Here is an 18,561-nt window from a genome sequence, read left to right as displayed (position 1 = left end):
GGCAACAACAACATTCCAAGGATCAACAAGCCACTGATTTCATGAAAACTTTGGCTAAGGTTCAAATCAACTCGCCTTTATTGGATGCTATCAAAATGATCCCATCATATGCCAAATTTCTGAAGGAGCTGTGTTCCAATAAGAAAAAGTTATTGGAATATATGAGAAGGTAGTTCTAACGGAGCAATGCAGTGATGTCCTACTACATAAGCTACCACCCAAGAAGAAAGATCCAAGTGTTGATAGACTTAGGTGATAGTGTTAACCTTATGCCTTATTATGTGTTTAAGAAATTAGGTAAATGAGAACTCAAGCCAACATATGTGAGTCTTCAATTAGCGGACAGGTCTATGAAATATCCCTTGGGTATTTTGGAAGATGTAATTATTAAGGTGGATCGATTCCATCTTCCAGCTTTTTTCATTGTACTTGACATGGAAGAAAGACAAGGGAGTGCCACTCATATTGGGCCGACCATCCATGGCCACTGCCCGAACACTTATTGATGTGGAAGCAAGTACATTGACCTTAAGAGTGCAAGGAAATTCAGTTGTGCTCAAACTCTTTGAAGCTGTCAAGTGTCCTCTCAAATCAGAGAAGTGTTTTCATATTGATATCTTGGATGGGATTGTGCATGCAAACTTTGCCTCACGATCATCCAATGATGAACCATTAAATTGCCTCATTAACCAAAGATGCTAATTCACATACGAAAGAAAATGCGGTGAACCTCATTGTTGTAGTAGATAGTACACCAGTTCAGAATTCAAAGTGGTGACATGTGTATGAAAGCCTTGGAGGGCCTAAGCAACCTCTTCTTCCTTCAAGCGAGCGAACTCCCAAGTTAGAGCTCAAGCCTTTGCCAATCCACCTTGGGTATGCTTATCTAAGAGAGAAGCAGAAGCTACATCCAAATGAAAACGAAGAAATAAGGAATGATGCATAGGAGAATGTAGAAATTTATAAGGATAAAGCCAAGAAGTTTCATGATGCTCACATCTGTCGAAAAGAATTTCATCCCGAATAGAAAGTTTTGCGCTTTAACTCAAGGGTGAAGCTGTTCCCAAGAAAGCTCAAATCACGTTGGAAAGGCCCATAACTTGTCGTACTGGTCCATCCTTAGGGAGCTGTGGATATTCAAAATATGCACACCGGTTTTGTTTTCAAAGTTCAGGGACACCGCTTAAAGTTGTTCAATGAGTCCCCTTATGATCTTGCTACAGATTCCATCACTTTGATGGATGTTAGTTGAGATGAATTGCCAACAGGATGTTTAGCTCTACATATTAATTAAAACACTTCTTGGGAGGCAACCAAAGCTTTCTATCTTTTCTTTTCAAGTTTGAAGATTTCTGTATTTTGAGTGTTTAATTCTTTCTTTTGATCTTGTGTTGTAGATAGTTCTTTTGACGTTTCCAGAAAAACTTTCTGGAAGTTTCTTGGGAAAAGGTACATCTCTCTCGTGCATAAATTTCATCAGTCTTTTCCTTTTCATTCTTTTCTCTATATCCTTCTTTTAAAGCTGAACATTACAGAAACAGTTCTAAATATGTTTGGAGTGCAAAAACCAAAGCAAATTGCTGACTTATACTTCTCCTTTATTTTGAATTGACCAAAAGGTTTTGGGAGCAGAGGTAATTAATTTTCCTAGAAGAAGAAGCTGATGAACAAAGAAGCAAGAGAGGAGATTTTTCCAGGTCCACAAGAAGAATAATATTCCTCACATATTTTCCTATATATCTTTTAAAAATACATCCATTTTTGTTTCTACTCAAGTAGAAAATATTTTCTTTTGCACCTAAGATACATTTAATTTATTCTTTTTTCTTTCTTTTTTGTTTGGTTGTTGGGAGAGTAATGTTTCTTGAATTTTTCTGCATACCCTTTCATTAATGGACGGAGCTAGAAACTTTCGATAATAAGGACAATTCGAATGATTAAATTCAATTAAACATTTGATTTTGATATATATACTTTATCGTGAACAATATGTCACAATTTTGAATTTTTTGCATCAGCACGTATAACATAAACACATTCCTTTTCGTCCTCCCTTATAACATCACACTTTAAATAAGCAGTATATTAAATCATTTCATCCTGGAACTTTAAAAATATTGTTTCTGTGTATAAACCATGCATATGCTTTTCAACTGGAAATAATGGCTTCAAATCATGTTACAAAATCCCATAAAGAGTTGCGTTTTGAAACATATTTCTTGAAGAAAGTATCCCCACTTTCAACTCTGTAACTACTCCTGCAGAAATATATGCATGCAAAATGCGGAACCTTATTGCTTTCGGAGTTGTATCTTAGGTGCAGCCATTCGTGATTCTCCAATGCACTATGTTGCAATAATGCATGCTTCCATCTTTCTTCACATTTTTCAGTAGTCTCGAACTCGTAGACACGAGCTTCAAAATGTGGCAGATAAGCGGAAAACATTGGGCCAAATATAGTTGTCAAGGTCCTCTTTTTCTCTAGAGGCGTGTATTTGGTATGACCCAAAACGGACAAAGGATGGAGAAACCCTGCAAACAATTGCACCAGGCTCCTCTTTTGGACTGCCAGTGCAAATAAGGACATGAGGAATTTCTTTTAACAAGAGAACATGAGGAACATGTATTCCTAAAATTTATTCCTTTTTGAGCAAGATATTGATATTTTAGCATAAGATCAAAGCAAGTAGGCTAATAATATCAAAGAACAAAGAGAAATTCTTTTAACAAGAGAACATGAGGAACATATATTCCTAAAATTTATTCCTTTTCGAGCAAGATATTGATATTTTAGCATAAGATCAAAGCAAGTAGGCTAATAATATCAAAGAACAAAGAGAAATTATCTCAATAGGGAAAGATCAAAGCAAGTAGGCTAATAATATCAAAGAACAAAGAGAAATTATCTCAATAGGGAAAGATCAAAGCAAGTAGGCTAATAATATCAAAGAACAAAGAGAAATTATCTCAATAGGGAACAAAATCGTGTATGGTTCTCACAGTAAAACATGATTAGGTATAAAAATACTCATTGCATAGAAATCTAATTAACACACTCATAGAACATGTCGCGCGTGACAAATTTTCCTGTGGTCACAAGACAGAGAGCTCGAGTTGTTGGAATTCCCAGATTATGCATTGCTTCACTCCAGAGGAATTCCTGGATGCTACTACGAAGCACAGCAAGGCCATCTGCAAACCGACTGTAAGGAGTCTTTCCAGCACCTTTAAGCTGAAGTTCCCACCTTTCTGACTTAGAATTAAGAACCTCCCCAAGAGTAATAGCCCACCCATCTCCCAACTGACCAGCCCACATGCCGAATTGATGTCCACCATAGCATTGAGCATAAGGGAACCTGCATAAAATAAAGCATCCATCCAGGCTGCATGAAAAAATACAAGAAGCCCAAATTCGAGTCTCATAACATAATATTCATAGAAGCACTTACGATCCCACTGAATGAGACGCCCAGAGAATATAAGCAGAAAATCTGGCCTTTCAAATCTGTAACTCCAAACAAGGTGGCAAATTAGTCCCATGAAACATGGCATACCACACATGCAAGACATACGTACTCATGCATCATTCATCAAAGTGAAGTATGGTATATCAGTCAATGGTTCAAGGTACAGTAAGTAAACCAAAGCAATCATCCGAGATACAAGATGAAAAACACATGTAGATAGCAAGCAATAGCCTCAGCAAAATATCAGAACTCGAAGAAAAGGAAATTTCAATCAATAACAGAAATCTTGAGAAAACATGTGGAAATTTGGTGACTCCATATGTACAAATATCTGGGGGACTAATTTAGCATATTTCCACATACGAGTTATAATAGTGTCATGTTATTTACAAACTGATCTAATTTCCTAAAGTGCCAACCACAAGGTTCTTGTGCAGAGGTAAAAACAGATCCACATTCGACATGAAGGACCATCAAAATCATTACCCATAATATATGCTGTCAAACACATTTTTTTTTTTGTTCTTTCTGATTCTACTAAACTCACTCTTAAGATGAAGTTTATTTTCTCATCCATGTTCACAAAAAGCATTAACACTTGATGTTCCCTGGAGCACAAGAAACACGAATACTCACTCTTTAGGAGGATCTATCCATCTTTGGCACAATTCCATCAAAGCAAGAGATCTATCACAATCAACCCTATCAATGACACAATTCCATTGCCAAATCAAGCGAGCTCGATAAGAAGGATCTATCCGTCTTTCACGATTCTAATTACAACATAACACCCCCTCAGCTAGTAAAAATCAACTGGAGCTCAAAGCAAGAAATCAAATCACAATCAAACCTATCAATGGCACAGTTCCATAGCCAATTTAAGCTAACCCAACTAACAACACTCGGACTGTAAGCCACTCAGCAATTTCTTGATTAGTAAGTATAAATTTCTAAGCAGTTATGAATATATTTAACAACTTTTCTGATTTGGGCCCGAAACAACAGCGCAAAAGTGAAAGCCTTTAACTGGTACACAAACACACACCCCACATATGTTTCATTTTCTTGTTTGGTTTTCCTCCACTTTCTCAGCAACCAAACAGAACCCAATTCACAACACACAAATCGTAAGTCACTTGGCGATTTCTCGATTGAGTAACTACAATGTTCAAAGAATTTATGGTTAAATTTAACAACTTTTCCGAGTTGGCACAATTCAAAAACGCAAGTGGAAGCCTTGAGCTAGTAGCAAACACGTGACACACCCCACATGTACGATAAACTTTCCTTTTTCCTCCACTTTCTCAGCAACCAAACAGAAAATAACCCAATTCCTAATACACATAAAAAATCAAAGCTAATCTCTCGTGGAATGGTATCAGTCCGGGGATCGCCAGGTAGCTCTCCGGTAAACAAGTTGTCCCAATTTAGATCTTCGAGCTTCAACCTAACCCTCTGAGTGTTACTTACACCATCTTCTCATCGCCGGCCAAGCTCTGATTCTGCAAATCGTGCGTCACGGAGTCGACCGACGCGGCGCTGGCCTCCGGCGGGGGTGAGTCCATGGGAGCTTGCTGTTGGCTGCGGCCGGAGCTGAGGTTGCATGCGAGGAGGGGCAGCCTGGGAATTCCAAAGTGGTTGGAGGGGTAAAATGGGAATTTGGAAGGGCGACGGCGGAAGTTGAGGCCCTTGAGGGCGGTAGAGAGAGAGAGGCGTGGGAGGGGAAGGGAGGAGAGTGAGGAGGAGGCTTTAGAGGAGAAATGCGATAGGATTTACATTTTCTTCTGTCGGGATTTTTTGTCTATCTAAATAAAATTTGAGTAAAATTGATATATAACCATTGTTCTAAAAAATTTCGACTAGCGCTACACAGTTCATGTGTAGGCGTTAATTGGTCACCATTTGATTAATATATAGGCATGTAAAATTAAGAAAGAGAGTTTAGATCTGTTTAGACTCTGTCTAAACTTTCTTAAGTCGCGACTCTTATTTTGACAGAAAATAGATAACTTTCATTTTGCATTTTATTTTTATAATAAATTATAAAAGACTTGTTGAATATTTAGATCAACACTCATTATATGTTTGTTTCACATGTTTTCAATGTGTTATAATACTTTATAATCTTTATGTCATTCTGTTTTACAATTTATGTATCAAATACAATTATGTATTTTTTTAATATAAATAGATATTTATTTATATATTATATAATAAATTTAATTAAAAAAACGTCTAGGCTGCCCCGCCTAAACTCTTAAACGTTATATCTTTGCTCACTGCCTGACTAGCGCTTAACGCCTTTTAAAACTTGGAATATAACTACAATTTTGTGAGCCAATTTTATAAATAATCCACTTTATTTGTTACGATTGAAATAGGTCCGATGAGTCCCACATCTTTATTTCTATACCAAATTTATCACACAAGTATTTAATCTCTTGATTTCAAGATTATTTTTCTTTTTCTTTTCTGAAACATTTAAAGAATAAAATAATCCTAAACCATAGGATTGCGGGTAAAAATTTAATCTCCTAAATCATTGCAACGTTGATGGATTCGCAGTGGCCTTAGAAGCAAAAAATTCCGAGGCTCCCATCGTCTGTATGTATACAAGGATTGATATTTCAAGTTAATTGGGGCTATTCATCTCCTATTTCTTTTTCTTTTTCATATTTTCCCTCTTGATTCCTAATTATTTATTGTCTCAATGGATTAAAGTTTCCTACATATAGGAATACTAGAGAAATGCTAAGCGGATTTTCTGAAAGTGGGATTTTTCATGTATTCTCTGTCACTTCATAGTTTAACGTCAATTATAGTAACAACATTATAAAACACTATGCAAAAAAATAAAAATAAATAAATAACAGAAAGTCTATGGAAAGTCTCATTGTTGAGAAAGTCTCTTTAACATTTCTCGGCATAGTAATCTGATTAGTGCATTGTTTGCGTGGAAATTTGCATATGCATTTCCATGCCGTTTGAATAAAGCATCTTACCCAACTAAAAAGAAAACAAAATGCTCCATTGGTTTCCCTTGCTCATGACTTAATTAAACCACTGAGAATCAACTTAGATAAGTGGCCATGTGTCCATCTGCAAAATTATTGTGGCTTTGCTTTTAAAGTCAAGAAAAAGACTTACATTTTTTAGGGCCCTTGTGTTCAGGCGGCTGAGGCTCTAGCCATTCTTCGTGGTTGTGAGTTGGGTCACTCTTTGAGTCTCACTCGTGTGGTTATTGAATCTGATTCCTTGCAGTCTATTTCGTGTTTATAGGGTAGCATCACAAATGACAGTGGGAGGCGTTTCCAATCTTATCCAAGTGCAGGCAAGTTGGTAATTCTTTCCATGACTGTTGCTGGTCTTGGACTCCAAGATCAGCCAATATGGCGGCCGATAGGTTGGCGTCGCACAGGTGTGTGGAGATGTGTGATTTTATTTGGGTTGACCGACCCCCATCTTCACTTGTTGATGTACTTAATAAAGATGGACTACCTTGCCCACATTAGTTTTATTCGGTTGTGCAAGGGGTGACACTCCTGCTTCCTGGTAGTGTCGAGTTTTCTTCCCCTTGCACTTCCGGCTTTGTTTTTTGGTTGTTTGCCTCATTGTGGGCTTTCGGTGTATGCTTTGGCATCTTTGCCCTGGCTATAAATTCCAGTTTACCAAAAAAAAAAAAAAAAAGACTTACATATAATTGTGAAAAAAATCAACATGGTATGCCATCTAAGTACTAGTACTACCGCATTTAACAGTAATTGCTATCAACTTAGATAAGTGGCCATGTGTCCATCTGCAAAATCTTTTTAAGTCAAGAAAAAGACTTGCATATAATTGTGAAAAAAATCAACATGGTATGCCATCTAAGTACTAGTACTACTGCATTTAACATTAATTGCTTTTTGTTTAGGTAAATAAATTCATTGAAAAATCAAAAGTGCACAATTACGAATGCTGAATGAAATAATTGTTGATATGATTTTACAATTAATTTTAATCTGAATCGACTCCAGTTGAAATGGTTGTTGTCATCTGATAGTTAAATTTTCTAGGTTCTCTTCTTAATTTGGAAAACTTTTTTCCTACTTGTTTTATAATCATTTCAATTTTCAAAAATGTTAAATAAAAAAGGCAAGTAAAAAAAAACTAATTTTTGAAGGAAATTGACAATCGCACACAAATTTAGCTATTTACACACTCCTACTTAATTATAGTCGTGGATTCTATTTGGTTTATTCAATTTAATATCTAGAAATAGTCACTTAGTAATATGGTCTAGTAGTAGCAATAATGTGATTCAAATTCTTCTTTGGTAAGAATAGAACCTAAAATGTCTCACTTACAACTGAAGAGAAATATCACTAAACCGTAGTACTAAGTGACAATTCACCTCCCATTTTGAAAACTCAAAAAAACTATCAATTTTTATTTTTGGAAAACTAAAAATAGTTACCAAATATATATTAAGTTTCATTTTTTAATAAAAGTGAAAATTGAAACTGAAAACGAAATTATCATTTAGTGGCTCCTATTTTCGTTATTCACGAATTTCCTTAACTTGATTGCATCTAAAAACCTGTCTAGTGATTACAAGTATTGTGGGACTCATTGTCAAAGTATGTAAAACCTTCTTTTTTACCAAAAAAAAAAAAGTATGTAAACCTTCAAACGTGAACTATTTTCACTCACTACTACTGATATTTCAGTCTATATATTGTGTACATGAAAGCAAAGATTTCAAATTTCAAATATTGTGGACAAATATCTAAAACCCACCTACCTTTTTAAACCTACTTTTTTAGTGAGAACTACAACGATACGAAGGGACATGTGAATTAATATAAATTGAAAGACAAGGCTCACTATCTCTTAGCATAAGATTTGAAAACCCTAGTTGAAGCATGTCTCACCGGTGTGGCTTTTATGCTACGCATTATTCAATAGTATGGGAGTTTTAATTGTTATATTTGATTTTTGCAACTATTTACATTTTTATTTTCAACCTCAACCAACCATGTCTCACATCAAAAACCTAGAAAACCTTGGTTCATTAGTAGTGGGTCACTAGATTGTCTCTTCCTTAATTGGGACAATAAATTTGTTAAAAAACTAAAGTTTCAAGTTAACCCAACTATATATTGGTTTGTACATGTGGTCAATGTCAATGTTCAACTAGTAGTGAGCTAATAAACCATCTCTAAAACCTCAATTGAAGCATGCTCCGCATCAAAAAGTTAAAAACCTCGATTGGGGCACTATATTGTCTTTACCCAAATTGGAACAATGAATTTAAAACGCTGAAGTCACGGGTTGGCCCAACTATTGGTTTGCACATGTGACCAGTATTTTGTTTGATTAGTAGTAAGCTGATGAACCATCTATAACTTTCATGCCCTGTTTCTAAAGTCATCAAAGTCGGAAAGGAATAATCCAAAAACCTTGTATGGGCCTCTTGTGAAACTGATGCTTTGAAGTCTATCTACATTTTCTACACTTATTTCTCTAGTATATGTAATGGATCTTAGCGACGACTAACTTCTTTGGCATTATTCCTGACCAGATTCCAGCCTCACCAACTTGGAGAGACGATTTAGACGTCTCAGGCAATCATCTATCCGACAGAATCCTAGCGTCACTATCGGAGTCTTCGTCCAAGACCTCAATGCACTACCGTTGAGGGCAACCCGAGACTTCGCCTCAATGCACTGCTATTGAGGGCAACCCGATACTTCGCAGGTCCCCACTTTCGAATTAGTGCAAGTAATAATACAACTAAGAATATGGAAGATGTATGTGAAAATTGTAAATGTTAAGACTGAATCTCACATTAAGTAATTAGGAAAACTAATGAAAATGGCTTGAAAACTTTGAGTTTTAATGATAAGGACAAAATAAAGGATAAAGTGAATAGTATCAGGATTGACTTTTTAGTGTAAAAATGTGGTTTTTCGTTAAAGTGAACAGTACCGGGTGCTTTTCGTTAAAGTTCCCGTAGTAATGTAGGTTACTCCTCGTATTGTCAATTGGTTGTATAGTGAAACATCAACTATTTTCAATAAATTTACCAGTCTTTGCACCCAGAAGGTGTTGCGCCACTTTAACAAAGAAATAGCGAAGCCTTCGAGTACTCCTATGGTTGTTCAATCGCTAGATGCAAAACGAGATCCTTCCTTTCCAAATGAGGATGAAGTTCCTTATCTAAGTGCGATAGGCGCTTTATTGTACTTAGCTCAATGCACTAGACTCGACATCTCTTTCGTTGTTAATCTTTTGGCAAGATACAATAATTCACCAACATGCAGACATTGGACTGGTGTTAAAGACATCTTTCGTTACCTTAAGAGTACTACGGATTTGGGTTTGCTATATCCCTACGGATCCTCGAGTGATGCCGCACCCCATTATCTCGAGTCAATTCTCACCTTGTTGGTTATGTCGACGTATGATACTTATCTGATCCGCACAAGTTCTCAAAAGGGTTATGTCATTACTGTTGGACGCACCGCAATCTCTTGGAGGTCAACTAAACATACCTTAGCAGCCACTTTGTCTAACCATGCTGAAATTCTTGCCTTACATGAAGCAACTTGGGAATTCTTTTGGCTGAGAGCAATTGTGGGCCATATTTGAAGCTCTTACGATCTTTACCTCGTCATAGACGTCCCAGCGACGATCTATGAAGACAACGTAGCATGTATCGAACAGCTCAAGAAGGGTTACATCAAAGGAGACAACACCAAGCACATTGTGCCAAAGTTTTTCTTCTCACATCAACAATAAGAGCATCATAAGATTGAAGTCATGCAAATCCATTCATTTGACTTTGCATTACTCACGCATTTTTCCTTGGATTGTGGATTTTGTCCCTACTCGGGTTTTTACCATAGCCTTAGGGTTTTTTTGTGTAAGACTTACTTCCTTATGCAAGTTCCTACCTTATTTGAGAATAGCGTGTTCCCAGAATCAGTGCCGACGAGTCGACTTCCTCAACTCTACATGATGCCGAATCTACTTAAGTATTTACACACTCAAGGGGGAGTGTTATAAACTTCTTATTTAAGTGTGATTTTGTAAATATTAGATTAGATTTGATTCTAGTTATTCTTTCCTATTATGACTTGTATTCCTTGGAGGAGAATGATTTCTTTTCTTCTCTCTCTTATTACTATAAAAAAAGGCACTGCGTAGGGGGAATAACATATTCTCTACACAACCTTACAAACACATCTCTCTCTATATTTTCTCTGTGCCGTCAACCCTCTCTCCCTGTCAGTTAAATATAGGCCACAACATATTACATATATTAAAAACAATATTTTAAAATCATAATATAACAAAGTACTTATGTTCATCAATTTCATTCACCATATATAATAATTATAACACAAACATAATCAATTAAATTGTTATAATTCAGGGTTTGAAAATAAACATACCCCTAAAATGAGGGGAACAAAGAAATGAAAAAAAAGTTTTGCTACATCCTAGCAAAATGTATAGCTGTTTTGATAAAGTTGTATAGTTGTTTTGACCTTAGAGTAATGGATTTGGATCCCATCCAGATTCAAATTGTGGGGATCCTACAGATCCTCACATCTTTGTCATTTATAATATATCGTGCAGTAAAAAAATTATTTAAATTTTATCATTTAAAATTAAATACAAATAGTACCTAATGAAAATTAGGTGCACAATATACGAGGAACAGTTAGGATGTGAGGATTCCTAAGATCCCCGTAAAGAGGATCTAGGAAGGATCTTCATCCTAGAGTAATTGTTTTGCATGGGTCCCACTAATAAAACTAATAAAAAATTAAAAGTTGGAAATTAAAAAGAATAATGCTAAAGAGACCAAATTTTTAAATCAAATATGCAAACCAAAAGCAAATTTCTCCAAAGAACCAAAAGCAAATAGGATAATGGCTCTCTCTTCCCCGTCTTCTTCTCCAAAGAACCAAAAGCAAATTTCTCTCTTTCCTCTACTATCCCATTTCTGATTAAACTCCCTATCTGAAAAATGCATATCCGATTAGAAGATGACTTACTTTTTCCTGACGGCTAGCCTGAAAAAGACTAGCGGATCTGAATCTACCTCCCTGTGTGAAGATCTATGACTTTTGAAAGAGCCTAGCGGATATGAATTTGCCTCCTAGCCTGAAATAGCCTAACAAAATTCCGTTGACCGTGTCCGTGGCATGTACAAAGGTGTCTTGACCGTGTCCAAATCGTTAACTGTGTCCAACCTATATTGGGGGCGTGTCCGACACTCCGACACACCTAGACAACAAGAATCTCGATGGGTTTAGAAAAAGGAAAACTAATGAAAATGGCTTGAAAACTTTGAGTTTTAACGATAAAGACAAAATAAAGGGTAAAATGAATAGTACCAAGTTTGACATTTTAGTGTATAAATGTGGTTTTTCGTTAAAGTGAATAGTACCGTGGGCTTTTCGTTAAAACTCCCTTTAGAAAAAGAGTAGAATTTAGTCATTAAGGGTATATTAGTAATTGCATATCAAATTTTGATTATAATTATCATAAATTTAAGGACAATACTTGGATACAGGCTGTTCAGTACCCAAAATACTAACCTAATGACATGGCCCAGTAATATTAAAACACTTGTCATTTAAAACTCTTCCCAAACACTGGTTATCTTGTTAACCAAACACCCAAACTTTATCTTGAACCAACATCCAAACACCCATCATCTTCCTTCTTTCCCAGACCCGGCACCCCAACCGCTTTCCGTCAATCTCATCCCCACACATCCTCCCTCAACCTCTCCTTTATCCATCCCAGCTGCATCTCCTTCCCGTCGATCCCATTCCCACCCCCTCCTTCGTTGTCTCGACCGTAATCCCTTGTTCGAGTCTCCTTCGGACCTCTGTTAATCCCATTCACAACCCACAAACATGGAGAAAAAGAAGACCCATCCCCACGGATCTGGAATTATGTGTTATTGATTGTGAATGAAAAATTTATCAGTAGTAAAGAGATCTAAGTCCCCTGGGGTTGGTAAGAGGAGGATGGTGCATAAGGGCAACAAACAAGAAGGTTCGAAACTTGCCTTCTGGGAGGAAGGCCATTAAAATGGTCTATAAAAATGGGTCTCTGTTTCTCCATGGTTCAAGTCAGAGAGATGATAGCTGTTTGGTTGCAAGAATAGTAGATACTAGAAAGGAACGCCCCGTGCCATTCTGCGGGATTGAAAGCCGTACGGAAAGTTTGTATATAGTACTATTTACATACAAATGATAATACTTGATGTGTACATACTATTTGCATACAAAAGATTTGATAGATAGCCTTATTAAAAATCGTACAAAATCTATAAACAATCAGATTGAGAGGCATAACCGCATCTTGACTTTGAACTCTCTTGCATATTTTACAAAAATTAAAGACTAAATTAAATATAAAAAAATCCAACAAAATTTAATCACAAATTTCATCTGGGTAATTATCAAAATCGAAAAAAAAAGAAGAAGATTAAAAGGGTCAAAGGAAAGAATTAGGAGAAGAGTTAAATACTAATAAATCATAGAAATTTGTGATTAATGACTAAGAGTTAAATACTAAAAAAAAATTGAACAAAATTTAATCACAAATTTCATCTGGGTAATCTCCTACTTCGTAAATTTGTAAGGCCTAATGACTATGAGTTAATTTGGAGATTTGATATAACATCTCAAAAATTGAATGAATAATTCAAATAAAATGAAATCAAATTAAAAGAACCCATAACTTCAGAATTTTTTTCCTAAACCCTGAAAATTTGAACGAAGAATTCTACAAAAAAAAAAAAAAAGTAACCCAATCTGATAAAGACGTGAGTAAATGCATTTCATAAAGATGAATTCATAAGCTTAACACAGTTAATCATCCAAAAAGTAATAGAAGTTATCCACAACTTGACAGTTTTTTTTTCATGGTGTATGGATATATTTCCAACAGTTCTTTGTCATTTGTTTATATGCATTTGCACCTGCATCTGCATTTACTGCAGATATATTTGCACATGCACACATTTTTCCCTCTTTGGGTTTGATGGAGTGTGCAGCTAGTCAGAGCAGGAACGAAGAGATGGATGAGGAAACTGAATTTTCTCGCTATGCTATCGAAGAAAATGAACTACAGCTAAGAACCCAGCAGGTTGAATGGCAGCCTTGTAATAATACAAAATAAGCAAGGGTAAAGTCGGAACTACACTGTGATTATGAACAGTATTTCAGTTGTTTTCAATTTTAATATATATTGAATTTTACAAACATATACGTGTATGTTTGTTAGTGGGCCATTTGAGAGTCAGTATACTTGTCGTACTGAATAGTCAGTGTCTAAGTATTGTCCTAAATTAGTAAATTTAAAGTTTTAAAGTGGTGACCTTAATTTTATTTGGGATCCAAATTTTAAATAGTTTTCAAATTTCCCTATAAAATGAAAGAGTCTGAGAGAGGAGCAGAGACTTGGTGAAAAGAAGTTATAGAATGGAAAGGGTAGTGGTAAGGAAAGATGAGAGAATTATGACAAGGCTGGCAGATGAGTTCGAACAACTGGCCGCTCAGCTGAACTCTCCGGCACCGATCACCATGGAAATTGGCAAGTTCACCCAAGCCTGTCGTCTCGTTTCTCCTCTCATTCGACACCTAGGCGTCGCTTCGAAGTTCGCCGACATAGAGTACTCTGCTAAGGTATTATTCATCTCTTAAACTTGAGAGTTTGATGCTTTTTGGTGAAGGGGAGATTTGGGTTGCAACCTTGTCATTGCCTTCTACATTTGCATCAAATTTCAAAAGTTTGATATAAAACTTGGGTGTTCTTTAGGGTTTGGTGGATTGTGATTGATGAGTGCTTTGATTTCTTTGGTGCATTTGACTCATGGGAAATATACACATGATTAAATCAGTTACTCATTTTTAAATACATAATAAAACTTGAGGATACTATACAGACAATAAAAAGGGACCAAATTTTATTTTATATACGTCCTTATTGTTTATTCAGTGTTCCTCAACTTTATAATTGATTTGCTCGTATTTCCTTTAGATTAAATGGATTTTTTATAAAAAAAAATTATTATTATTAATGGGGGGAGAGGGTTTTAAACTATTACAATTATTTAGAAGAGCAAAAGTTTCAAACTCGAAATGGATAGAAACTCAACACCATACACACTAGGATATTGGACCACATGTTGATTTAATAGTTTATAAGTTATAGCTAATTTAGTTTCTTAGAGCAACTTCCTGTGCAAGGATATGTAAAATTGAGAAATGTAAATGAACATTTTATAACTCTAGAGACATGTTTTGCTGTAGTAGGAGAATATAAATTTCATGATGAAAATGAAATGCATCTAACTTTTTTTTGTTATTGATTTAAAAAAAAATTAATGTGATGAAATTTTTATTCATTGCGTTAAAACAATAAAAGGAAGGTAAAAATACTAAATAAAAAACTCAATTATGTAAATTCCTAAATATTTCTTATTATTCATATGTATGGTGATGCATGAGATGTAAAAATGAAAATATACTACTTTTTTTTTTACATCTTCTGGTGAGGGTGAGTAATTTCGATATTGAAATTCCGGTGCACTGAATTTCAAATATATTTTTAAGTTATATAATACACATTTAAGACATTTTACATATTTCAAAGATGATCTTAATTATTTATATTTTCTTTTTTATTTTGTTCATATACTTCCCTTTGATGTGAGTGTTTCTTTGGTTTTGTTTAATTAAATTTTGGCTAATGTGGTGGTTACCAGGTTAGTGTGATTGAAAAGGCAGGAAAGTCAGTTAATACCCTAGAAGATTCGCTTGACCGTGAAATACAACAGAATACCTTTAAGCCCCATAATAGTGCTTCGAGATCCCTCATCAGAGTGAGGCGTTCACTTGAGATGCTTAAGATAATATTCGAGCAAACTATGGCCTCAAGGTTTTACTTGTCTCAAACCTAGCCTCGATCTTCTCTGAATTCATTGTTTCATTAACATGTCTAAAATCATTTTCGTTTGGAAATGCAATTTCATCTTAAGTCTGCTGCTACGTCCACTCATATGTTCTATTTTCTCATATCCACTTAATTTATATTTCCGTTCATCATGAATTTTTTTAATGTTTAATATTCATCAAGTACTTTTAATGAAAGTGTTTTTGGGTTTCAAGAGCACTTAAAGTGCTTCTTGCTAGAAAGTATCAATTATGTGATTTTTGCAGGAAACACTTCAAGTGTTTTTTCAAGATTTACTTGCATTTTTACTAAGGATTTGTTTCAAAAATACTCTTATCAGACGCATTTTTAATCATTTTAAAAGTACTTTCAAACGAGCTCATAGACTCTTCTCGTTCTAAACTCATGATATCCATTATACTATGACTTAATTATTCTACTTAAGGCACATAATTATTTATTGACTAATGTTTGAATTAATTATTCACAAAAGAACAAACCCTAAATCAATGACTACTATCTCTTATTTTTTGTATGTCTCTATAATTTTGCAGCTACCTCTTATTTTACTATCACAGATTCACAGTTACTTATAACTTGATTTTTTTTTCTTTTCTCTTTTTTTTTTACTTGGGCAGCGAAAAATCAATCATGGATCCGGTTAAAACAGCATATAACCAAGTTTTGTACCCCTACCACGGATGGGCTCTCAGAAAGACTTTTGTGGGTGCACTGCACACCCTTCCTACAAAGTCACTGTTCTTCAAAAGGGTAAAATTAGATGGTAAGACTATTCAAGTATGTAACTCATCATTGTCATACTATCCGCTTCCAAACCAGGTCTCTAGCAGACTAGCTCATACCTATTGACATTAGGCTAGAGATTTGGGATTGATCGGTTTGACTGCTCATGGTAGCGGTAGCTACCGTGGCCGGTTGCAGGTTCTTTATTTTCATATCCAATATAGAGAAGAAGAAAAAAAAAAATCTTACGTCCAGATATTGAGCATATATAATTAACATGAATTTACTATGAATGCTATATGTACATGGGTATTTTAGGGTTGGACTTCATTGGTAACACAGTTTGTTTGGTATTCAATTTTATCAGAAGCATCGGCTTTTGTTCAGATGCAAAGGACAGTTACTGCATTAGCTCCTCTGATACACTACATCGACAACTTATTCCATTCAAGGGAGTCAACTCAAGAGCTGCTACGCTTGATTTGATAGATTTCCGTCTTTTCGCATGTACTCATGCAATTTTACAAATATTCTTTTATTTCCTTATTTCAAATGTATGGTATGAATATCGGTGTGAACCTTATAAGGATTGTTATTCGATTTGGTTATAGTTATGGTAAGGGAAATTTTATTTGAACCCATATTTTATATCTCAACACCCAGCTTACTTTTTATATCCACATTGTATTTGATTTATCTATCATTATCTTTTTACGCCCAACGTTATTTCCAAAACCGCCCTTACTTATCAAAACTCAACTCAATCAAACTTCTTTTTACACCCAACTCAAATCTACTTAAAAATAAAAAATAAAACCCTAACCAGTCCATCATCTCCATGGAGCAAATGCCCTTCTCTCTCTCTTTAAAAAATCCTTCCATCTCCCATGGTTGTCATTCTGCACCCCCATCTACTACTCCGTAGTCATCCAAACATCTTCCTCTTCCTTTTCTTCATCATTTGACATCTCTAAATTTCTAGGGCACTAATTAGCTTAATAATGGGTATGTGTTCAATTGATTGGTTCAATTTTTACGTATTAATTCCCTTTTCTTTTCAATTAAATGAGCTTCTGGTTAGAGTGTTTAATGAGTTTGGTATGTTTCAATTAAATGAGAATCTTCTAGACTCTATATTCCTATATGTGGTAGAAAAATTGGTACGTCCATGATAACTTTTGGTAGATCAATGAATATTTTTAACCGTGGATAATTTTTTTTTTTGGTCGAAATCGTGGATATTTATTAGATACAAAAGTTGCTGACAACAATTCACATTACATTGAACTGTGGCTAAAAAGTATATCGCCTTTGCATGTTTTAAAGGCGAACTCATAGCTAAGCAGTTTTTATTATGGAGCAAAACTTCAGAAATTGATCTAACCTGGATGTGTAATAGAGTTTATGCATTTTAATGATTAAATTGATAAATATTTCAACAACATATGGATTTCATATCGTAGTATCTTTTAGCCTCTATATGCCACAAAAGTTGCGGACAAAAAATCACAATACATAGAATTGTGGTAAAAAAGTATATCGCCTTTGCACGTTTTATAGGTGAACTCATAGGTAAGCAGTTTTTATTGTTGACCAAAACTTCGGGAATTGATCTAACTTGAATGTATAATTGAACTTAAGCATTTTAATGATTAAATTCATAAATATCTCGACCGTATATGAATTTAATAGTGTCTTTTAGCCTCTATATTGGTATCTGTGGCAAAAAAATGGGTACATCCATGAGAAAATTTTGTAGATCAATGAATATTTTCAATCTGAATATTTATTAGATACCATAAATTATAAGTCTATTCACGAAAGTCTAAGTCAATGCCACGTACAATATTTGTTAAGATATATTTAGAGAACTATTATTAGCACTCCAAAAATCTCATTCAACACTTTGCACAAGGGTATTTTTCTTTCTAATTATAGAAAGTTTGGAGTACCAAATGAGATTTTTGGACTGCTAATAACAATTTTCTATTTTTATATACATTTTATTTTAGTTTGGAAGTCAACTTCCTTTTTTTTTTCCTTTCTTTATCAAGTTGGGAGTATCACTGACTGTGACCTTGTACAACTAGTTGTTGAGTCGTTTTGAATAATCAACATTATTTCTTACAATGTCTTGGGCGTATGAATAACAGAAAGAAAACAGTCATGATACAAGCTGAATAAGAGTAGTACTAATTAATAAACAATTTGTGCATGATGTTTGCTTATAACCAATTGGCATGAAGGGACAAATGTGTATGTTTCATGCATGACTTGGAATAGTATTAGTAAAGTCACACAGGGCAATCAACTTGTTGGGAAGTGGCCCTTTACCACAGTGGTGAATAAGTGTTGTGCTCTTGCATGCATGGATGGAGCTGGC

General features: G+C 35.0%; 1 protein-coding gene and 1 long non-coding RNA gene across 2 annotated transcripts; one reads left to right on the top strand and one right to left on the bottom strand.

Annotated features, from left to right (window-relative positions):
* Window positions 1–2,913: 2,913 nt before the first annotated feature.
* On the bottom strand, window positions 2,914–5,263 carry LOC108175305 (uncharacterized). Its single transcript, XR_011573398.1, has 3 exons — window positions 4,104–5,263; window positions 3,450–3,505; window positions 2,914–3,356 (listed from the first exon to the last, which is right to left on the bottom strand). It is a non-coding gene; the product is annotated as an uncharacterized lncRNA (long non-coding RNA).
* Window positions 5,264–13,857: 8,594 nt separating this feature from the next.
* Window positions 13,858–16,834, top strand: LOC103447080 (accelerated cell death 11-like). Its single transcript, XM_008386256.4, has 4 exons — window positions 13,858–14,164; window positions 15,247–15,419; window positions 16,073–16,218; window positions 16,546–16,834. Exons 1-4 carry the CDS (start codon window positions 13,961–13,963, stop codon window positions 16,662–16,664), a joined length of 642 nt encoding a protein of 213 aa, XP_008384478.1. The 5' UTR covers window positions 13,858–13,960; the 3' UTR covers window positions 16,665–16,834.
* The last annotated feature ends 1,727 nt before the right edge of the window (window positions 16,835–18,561 follow it).

Source organism: Malus domestica, chromosome 11, assembly GCF_042453785.1.
Source record: "Malus domestica chromosome 11, GDT2T_hap1".
NCBI lineage: Eukaryota > Viridiplantae > Streptophyta > Magnoliopsida > Rosales > Rosaceae > Malus > Malus domestica.
The sequence above is the reverse complement of the archived record's forward strand: the minus strand, read 5'-3'. Positions and strand labels throughout refer to the sequence as shown.